The 9,423-nt window shown below is 48.6% G+C and overlaps 1 protein-coding gene across 4 annotated transcripts in view; it reads left to right on the top strand.

Moving 5' to 3' along the window:
- The first annotated feature begins 1,181 nt into the window (after positions 1-1,181).
- Positions 1,182-9,423, top strand: part of SETD2 (SET domain containing 2, histone lysine methyltransferase) — a 63,463-nt gene continuing 55,221 nt past the window's right edge. For 3 of the 4 annotated variants that reach the window (XR_014028537.1, XM_081344180.1, XM_081344179.1), the window contains exons 1-2: positions 1,182-1,345; positions 4,638-4,781. Coding sequence is in view for 3 of the 4 variants with exons in the window: in XM_081344180.1 (XP_081200306.1) it covers positions 1,308-1,345; positions 4,638-4,781 (182 nt within the window). In the remaining variant the exon portion in view is untranslated. The remainder of the gene's footprint in view (positions 1,346-4,637; positions 4,782-9,423) is intronic. The other variant, XM_081344181.1, reaches the window with a different exon arrangement.

Genomic DNA, 9,423 nt, shown 5'->3' with positions numbered 1-9,423 from the left:
TTTATACCGCAGGTGCCCAGAAAGGGGGGGGAAGAAGGGGAGGGAGTGACGTCACCGCTCATGACGTCACCGGGACTGATATTGTATGAGGCCGGTAGGCAGTTGGAGAGTCACGAGGTCAGCCTCGATTTCCCATCTGTAAAATTGCTTTGGGGGGCCGGGAGGGGGGCAAGGCTGGGGGAGGGGGGCAAGAGAAAGAGACTGAACCCCACCCACCCAGGCTTGTTGGAAACCAGTTTAGTTAAACTGGGATTCGGGGGTCCCTTCGGGGGTTTTGCAGGAGCCCCCTCGGCGCAGTGCAGTCAATGATCCGAGCGTGGGCGGGGATTCCATCTCCCATGGGGCACACCGGCTGGGGACCACGGGCTAAACGGCGCAAAGCGGGAAGAGCCCCCCACCCCCACCTCCATAGCACGGTGCAATAGCATTGCGGGTCGGGCAGGGAGAAACTCTCAGTCGGGGACTCCAACTCCCATGGGGAGCGTTGGCTGAGGATCATGGGCTGAAGAGTGCAAGCCCCGCAGCTGGAAGAGCCCCTGCGGTGCGGTGCAGGCTGCGATCCCGGGTAGAGCGGAGAGAATCTCTCGGTCTGGGATTTCAGCTCCCATGGGACGCGCCGGGGACCATGGGCTAAGTGACGCAAGCCCCGCGGTCAAACTTGCCTCCGCGGCACGGGGAGAAACTCTCCATCGGGGACTCCAACTGCCATGGGGCGCGCCGGCTGGGGACGATGGAGTCCAAGCGAGGAGAATCTCTCCATCTGGGACTCCAACTCCCATGGGGCGCGCCGGCCGGGGACCCCGGGCTAGGCGGTGCAAGCCCCTCGGCCACCCGAGCCTCCAGGGGCACACGGCAGACTACCCTCCCGCTAAAACTCTTAAGTCGGGAACTCCAGGTCCCATGGGGCACGTCCGCTGGGAACCATGGGTTAAACGGTCCCAGCCTCGGGGCCCAGAAGAGCCCCCACCCCCAATGACACGACCCCCCAGGGTAGGGCCGGGAGAAAAACCCTCCGGCTGGCGGACTCCTACGAGGCTGGGGACGATGGGAGGAGGAACCCTCCCTCCCCACGAGGCGCTCGTGCACGCGGGGAAGGGGCGTGGCCGGGGAGGGGCGTGGCCGAGCGGTGGGAGGAGGGTAAGGAGGCCGCTCGGCTCCGCTCGGCTGGCCTCGGCTCGGCTCGGCGGCGGCGTCAGAAAAGGATGTGAGCGGGAGGCGGCGGCGCAGAGGGAGCGGAGCATCCCGGCCGTGCGCCCGGCGGGCGGATCGGGGCTTCGTGCCGGGCAGGAGGAGCCGCCGCCGCCGCCATGGGGGACTTCTACGACCCCGAGCACCCCACCCCTGAGTAAGTGGGCCTCGCGGGGGGGGGGGGAGGGGGCCAACGTCTCCCCGGGAGGCCTCGCGCCTTCCGCTCCCCCCCCGCCCGCCGGAGCAACGGTCGCCCAGGCCCCGCCCCTCGGAGGCCCCCCGCGCGCCCCCCCGCCCCCCCGCAGCCTTTCTCAGAGGGGAGGGGGGAGCGGAGCGGCGGGCCCGAGTAGGCCGCGCATCCCCGGCCTCGCGTGAGAGCGGCGGCCGGCCCCGGCGAGCCCAGGCCGGGGGGGGGAAACAAAGCGGGCGGGAAGGCCGCTTCCCGGGCTGCGGGGGGGGGGGCTGGTCTAGGAAAGGGAGGGGGTGTTTTTCTCCATGGGGGGGAGGCTGTCCCCCAGCGCCCCCCCTTCCTCCTCTCCCCACCCTGGAGACCTTGGGGGGGCAGCAGTTTCCCCACGAAAAGCTTTAGGGGGGGCTTCTGACCCCCCCAATTCCCCTTCTGCCATGTGGACGAGCCCCTCCAGCTTCCCTTTCGGGGTGGGGGTGGGCAGGTGAAATGGGGGGGGGGGTTCCTTCTCCCGACGAGCTTTATTTGTCTGTTTTTCCTTTTTCTAGGCTTTTTGCCCCCTCCCCTTTGCAGCACCTGAAGCAGCCGAGCCTGGCTTTTTTTTGAGGGGGGGGGCGTGCAGTGTGGACAAGGGGAGACCCTTGCCCTGCTCCCCCTCCCCCCTCCGGCTTAAATCCTTGGATTTGGGGATGTGTTTGGTCTGGCTTTTTTGTGTGTGTGTGTGGGGGGTGCTTCCTTTCCTTGCTGCTTTATATTAGGCCGTCTTTTCAGAATAACCTCCTGTAATTTCTGCATTTTGAGCTGTATTGCTGCCTCTTTTGGGTCTCGTCTTCAGGCAAGAGGTTTCTATAACAGCCAAAAAAGTTACCCTGGGGAAGACTTAAGGTCTCCTGCCCTGGCCAGGAGGTCAGACTGGAGAAGGAGAAAGAAGCCAGTGTCCCCTGCCTTGAACAAAGGGTGGTTGGACTGGAAGACCTGCAAGGTTTCTTAGCCGCAGAAGGAAGAAAAAGTCTCCTGCTTTGCACCACAAGGGCTGGATTAGATGCTAGAAGATCTTCAAGGTTTCTTAAATGGAGAAGAAAGGGCTAAGTTCGCTGCTCAAGCAGGAGGTTGGACTAGAGAACCACCAAGGTCTTCTTTAGCTGAAGGAAAAATAACACTTCCTGCCTTAGAAGACCTCCAGGGTCCCTTCCCGCTCTGTGATTCTAATTCAGACCTGGCCATTTTATGGCCATGTCCAGTCCGTGTGGATTGCATTCATTTTCTAGGCAACTGCTTTCCCTTTTTCAGTTTGTGTGTGTGTGTGTGTGTGTGTGTGTGTGTGTGTGTTCGTGTTGCTATGCACCTTCACAGCCCTAATGCTTCTGCCCTCCAAAACAACCCCAGTTTCTTACGTAGCCCCCCAGGTCAAGTAACCCATTCCTATTCTAAGTTCTGCATGATGGCTGAAAGTAACTGAGATAATAAGTTGAGCCTTGATCTGGATCCAAAGGGCACCATGTGAGTCGGAGCATGGCTAGCACATGCGGGGGAATCTTTTAAAGCATCTGCCTCCTTTCTGAGTAAACTATGGTTGTGGAAGAAAGAGATATTTGGTTGGAAATGTTCCCCCACAAGTGTATCTGTGCCAGCTGTAATTCACATTTTCTTTTTAAATCCAGGTCTCTGGGGAATAGGTTTGAACAAGCAAACCCCAAACGTGGAAGATTGGGAATTGGGGAACTGTGTCTGTAACAACAGGCTCAGCAGCTATTAAAAAAAAATTCTAAGGAAGCAAACGTGAAAAGGACAAAGGGCTGCTATTGTTTGATAAGAATTTGAATCCAGCTCGAGAGAGAGTACCTGCTTGGAGGCGCTTGGCTTTTTCTATAAGCCTATTATGAATTTTTCTCTAAAACGTTTTATATATGTAGAGTCTCCCCTACCTTTTTCCTTGTGTTTAAAACAAAAAAAATATCCATAGGTCTTTAGTCCGAGAGGACAAGCAAATAAGAAGGGAAAATACAGGGAGTCCTTGACTTATGACCACAATTGAGCCCAAAATTTCTGTTGCTAACTGAAACATTTGTTAAGTGAGTTTTGTCCCATTTTACGACCTTGTCACAGTTGCTAAGTGAATCACTGCAGTTAAGTTAGTAACACGGTTGTAAATTGTAAATAACACGGCTTCCCCACTGACTGCTTCTCAGAAGGTCGCAAAAGGGGATCATGTGACCCCCCCCAAGACACTGCATCTGTCATAAATATGAGTCAGTTGCCAAGCATCTGAATTGTCATCACGTGACCATAAGGATGCTACAATGATTGTAAATGTGAAAAAATAGTCGTAAGTCACTGTGGCATAAGTTTGATCACTAAATGAACTGTTGTAAGTTGAGGACTACCTGTATTCTTGGTAGCTTGTTCCCAATATATAATTTTTTATCACACAAAGGGATACTTTGTATTGTCTCAAGGCGTAATTGAATTAATTGCATTCAGAAATTTGACTTACACATACCTGTATAATGGAGAGAAAGAGTGAGTGAGTGAGTTGTGGATTTGGGGGACTTCCATTAGTATTATTTATTAAATTTATATGCCACCTTCTCACCAATAAGGCAGTTCTGGGCAGCTTACAAACAATAAGATAAATCTACTGAGGACAAAAGCACCCACGTTCTCTGAGGTTTAGGAAAATGCACTATTGATAGTGCTTTGGGCCCAGCTCATTAATCCTTATCAAGGGAAGAAGCAATCTAGAAAAGGAGGAGAAATTTCCTGACAGAGCAATCAGTAGAACTGCTTGCTTCCAGAAGTTTGCGGTTGAGCCATCACTGGAGTTTTCCCAGAAGAAATTCGACAGCCATTTGTCCGAAATGGCATAGCGTCTCCTGCTCGAGTACGGGGTTGGACTAGGAAGACCCCCCCCCCAGGGTCCCTTCCAGTTCTGCTGTTCTGTTATTCTCTAATCTCGGATCAGTTAATCAGTGGAATGGCTTGTCCTCCAGAAGTTGTGGGTGCTCCATCCCCGGAGGTTTTCAAGAAGAGACTGGACAGCCCCTTGTCTTGAATTTGTCTAGCAGGAGGTTTTGACTAGAAGACCTCCAAGGTCCCTCCCAGCTCTCGCTGTTCTGTTAATCCAGCCCTGAGCAGAACTGGGCTGCCATTTCTGTTTCCTGGCAAGAACGGATTTCGGCAGCCGAGCCCTTCCTTTCTCCTCTTTCTCGTCTGAGCAGATAACCCTCAACTGTTTCTCTTGAATCCTGTTTTATTTTTATAGCACGGCTTTCACACTGAAGGATCCCAGTGGACACCATAAAGCTAATACACCTAGCAGCGCTGAAATTGCAGTCACCTCTGAGGTGGAAAGGGACCACAGGTGTATCTTTTCAAAGAATGTGGATGGGTCTGAAGAGGTAGAAAGGTAAAAACTTGGACCAAGGCAATAGGGTAAACCTTTGTTTTTGCAAATTACACTGGTGTCTTCTCTCCTTATTTTGGGGATGCTTAGGCAACATTGTGCAATTCCAGAAATTAATCGCACACACAAAAAAATGAAATTCAGCTTCTGTTTTGCTAATGTAAATTCAATATTTCCTCCCCCCACCCACCCCCATTGTGCATGTCGAAGCAAGGAACGTTCACACAATTCTTTGGGGTAGAATTATTGGCAGGAAGTCCCTCCCCTCCCCCCTTCCTTTTGTTCTTCTCTTGTCTCTCCTTTTCTTTTCCTCTTCTCTATTCCTTCTTCCCTTCTCTTCTCCTCTCCTCTCCTTTTTCCCTCCCTCCCTCCTTCCTTCCTCTGTCGTTGTCTTTTCTCTTCCTTCCTGTATTTTAAAGTGTTAGGCTTTTGATTAGATTGGCAGGAAACAAATTTCTGCCTTTTAGTGTATTCCTCCTCCTTATCCTTTGTAAGGGTGGGTGCTTAAATAAATTCCAGAATCGCAAAGATAGGGGCTCCAAAATGCCTTGCCTTCAGGGGCGGCCTCTGCTCCATGTTTTCAGGGATCATCCGTTTTATGAGCTATAAGGTATCCACCATTCTGTTAAGAGCAGATAATTTTTTTTTTGCTTAGGTGAAACAAGTAGATGTGGTTTGCTGTACTTCTGTTTGAATTTTAAGTTGCTCTCTGCATCTTGAGCAATATTTGTTCCCTCCTGGCCTTGCTCTCCGAGTGCCATAAATTTTTTAAGAGGTGCGTGCCTGCAGTGGGTTGCAAAGGAGAGCTGAGTGTCAGAATAAGACAGGAAAAGGGCAGAGAACAATTTGGAAATAAACCCATTATGTCTCAGAGATGCTTTTTGCTTGGTGGAGAAGATGGCCGCCACCACAGAGGGGCCTTAAAATAGGGGGAACTGTTAGCGTATGGCTGATCATTACAGGAAGTTACAATTAACAGGCAAAATTTAGGTAGTCTTTAACTCATGACCACAGTTGAGCCCAAAATTTCTGTTGCTAAGCGAGGCAGTTGGCAAGTGACTTTTGCCCCATTTTACGACTTTTCTTGCCACAGTTGTTAAGCGAATTGCTGCAGTTGGTTAAGTTAGTCACCTGGTTGTAAAGCAAATCTGGCTTCCCCCATTGACCTTGCTTATCAGAAGGTCGCAGAAGGGGATCACGTGACCCCGGGAGAAAATATGATTCAGTTGTCTGAATTTTCATCACGTGTGGAAAATGGTCATAAATCACATTTCTCAATGCCGCTCTAACTTCTAACTGTTGCTAAATGAATGGCATTATGTTTAGTCCTTGACTTACAACCATTCCTTCAGTGACTGAAGTTAGAATATTACTGAAAAAAGTGACTTAAGACTGGTCCTCACACTTACGACTATTTCAGCATCCCCTTGGTCATGTGATCAGAATTTGGGCTCATTTGAATCCTGTTTGAGACCTCCCCAGCTGGCTTCCGTTAATTTAATTTAAAGTTAACTTAATTTTGTTGTGAGTTACGTAGTTACAGTAAAAATATTCCATTCGATTCCATCAAGCACAGTCAATGGGAGAAGCCAGATTTCTTTAATGACTGCACGATTCACTTAACGACTGCAGTGATTTGCTCAACCACCCTGGTAAAATCGGGGGCAAACTCATTTAACTTAGCGGCTGCCTTGTTTAACGCAGCAACGGAAGTCCTGCCCTGGATTATGGTCATAAGTTGAGGAGTCCCTGCAGTCGCAGATTGATTTCTGTGGATTTTCTTGGCATGGGGAAAGAGTTTCAGTGCTTATTTCCTCCCGTTTGCTGAGTGGGGGGGGTAGACAACACCCCAAAAAACGCCACAGCTTGGAATTTTAAGCATGAAGGGCTCCCCTGCAAATTCATAAACGGTCATTAGTCTTAAATCTTTTTCAGCTGAAACCTGACACACACACTCTCACACACACACACTCTCTCTCTCTCTCTCTCTCTCTCTCTCTCTCTCTCTCTATATATATATATATATATATATATATATATATATATATATATATATATATATATATCTATATATCTATATCTTATCTATCTACATGTGTGTGTGTATATATGTGTGTATATATGTGTGTATATATCTATATATACATATATATACATATATATACATATATACATATATACACACATATATATATTTATATGTTTTATATATATATATATATATATATATATATATATATATATATATATATATATATATATATATATATATATATATATATATATATATATATATATATATATATATATATATATATATATATATATATATATATATATATATATATATATATATATATATATCCCCTTCCCTGGCATAATTGCTGAGAAAAGCAGTTTTGAACGGTGGCTGGCAGAGGAAACCAAAGTGCTCAGCTCTGAGGTCAGCTGCCTTTTAAGGGGCTCATTTTACCAAGGCAGGCAGGAGATGGCTGCTGCGAAACGTCCTCAGACCTGCCCCAAACGTTTAGGAAAAGAAAGAGCCTCAACCTCTTTCACTCAAGAAGCCAAGCGCTTGCAGAGAACGTAAAGCTAGGTCTGAATATCCTCCCCTCCCCTCCTCGTTGGCCAGTCCAGTAATGTCCGGTGGGAGGCCATTTGGATGTTTGGGGAGCGGTTACCGAGCCAGGTGTTCTTGGTGGAGGCTGGTTTTATTTTCTCAGCATGTCTCCCCTCTTGCTCTTTGGTCTTCTGGCTCCCAGGCCCACACGTTCCTGCCCCAGATTCCTTCCCACCCTCCCTTACGATTGGTGGCAGGATGCCAGCGCAGCAGAGAGGTGAAGATGGCAGACCTGACAATGTGCCTCTGTGTGTAACACACATACAGGCACACATCATATATCCCAGTCTGAGATGAGTATCAGGTCTTGCCTTGGGCAGGAAAGCCGGCTGGGTGACTTTGGGCCAATCACCAGGAGACGGGGAGTTCTAGTCCCGCCTTATTAGGCACAAAAGCCAGCTGGGTGACTTTGGGCCAATCACCAGGAGACGGGGAGTTCTAGTCCCGCCTTATTAGGCACAAAAGCCAGCTGGGTGACTTTGGGCCAATCACCAGGAGACGGGGAGTTCTAGTCCCGCCTGAGGCATGAGAACTGGCTGTGTGACTTGGGGCCAGTCCCTCCCTCTCGGCCCAGCCTACCCCAAAGGACTGTTGTGGAGAGAGGAGGAGGAGGAGTAGGAAGGTGTGTTGGATATGGTGGTGCCTTGAGTTATTTATAAAACTAATAAGAGCAGGCTACAAGTAGCTTAAAATAAATTTATTTTTGTTTTATTTATGAGCATGCTGTCTGCTATTTTAAATAATATAAATTATTTTTTTATAAAAATAAATTCCTTTTAGCGCTGAACAGCATTTCACTTCATCCTACTTTCTCTTTAAAATGGTTAGTTTTTATGTCCAGGCCAGGCTCACCAACCACTTATACCAGAAATGTGCCTGGTTAATATTTGACTCGTGGCATAGAATGAGCATGAAACCCAAGAGTTAGGCAATAAATCAGTGGTTCACTTCACCTAGTTCAATGCAAACCCAGGCTTGTGTTAATCTGGAATAAATGAAGGTGGGTGCCTCCTGCTTGCGTAGGGGGATGGACTAGAAGACCTCCATGGTCCCTTCCAACCCCGTCATTCTGTATTTCTGGAATTTACAGATAGAGGGTGCAAACTACCCATCTGTAGCACGGCAACCATCTTGTGAGATGGCTTTCTCATATAGGCTGTTGTGGATTTGTCTCCTATGATTTTCATTCTCCCCCATTTGTGGCCTAACAGAAGCTGGTAGCTTGGTGACCCCCTCTTATCTAGGGATGCTTGAGGCTGTGGCATTGCTTGGCGAGACACAGATAGTCCTTGACATACAACCATTCATGTAATGACCATTCAAAGTTACAAGGACATTGAAAAAAGTGACCCTAGGACCCGTTTTCACATTTATGGCCATCGTCACATGGTCATGGGATGAAACTTCGGGTTTGACGGTTGCCGTGCCCCTGGGTCACGTGATCCCATTTGCAAGCTTCTGACTAGCACGGCCGTGGCGGACGCCAAACTCGCTTAACAAACCTCACGATTCACTTAACAGCTTCAGTGGTTTCCTTAACCGCCGCGACAAAAAAAAAGACCATATGGTGATGCACATCTCATTTAAGGACCGTCTTGCTTATCAATGGACATATTTGGACACTTCCATTCCTAAGTCGAGGACTGCCTGTATCACCATGCTTGTAGGGCGAGCTTACATCTAGCACTGGCTGGGTTACAGATAGGTCCTTAGCTTACGACCACGCACGGAGCCCCAAAATTTTTGTTGCTAAGCGAGACAGTTGTTAATTGAGTTTTGCCCCATTTTACGACCTTTCTTTCCTCCATTGTTAAGTCTATCCCTGCAGTTGTTAAGCTAGTCACGGGGTTGGTAAGAGAATCTGGCTTCCCCATTGTTAAAAGCTCGCAAAAGGTGATCACGTGACCTTGAGACACTGAAACCACGTCATAAATATGAACCGGTTGCCGAGCATTTAGATTTTGATCATGGGACTGTTGGGATGCTGCAACGGTCATAACTCTGAAAACCAGTCATAAGTCAAGT

This window comes from Vipera berus (assembly GCF_964194415.1).
Source record: "Vipera berus genome assembly, chromosome: Z".
Lineage (NCBI taxonomy): Eukaryota > Metazoa > Chordata > Lepidosauria > Squamata > Viperidae > Vipera > Vipera berus.
Note: the sequence above shows the minus strand (reverse complement) of the source record. Positions and strands in the feature narration are given on the sequence as shown.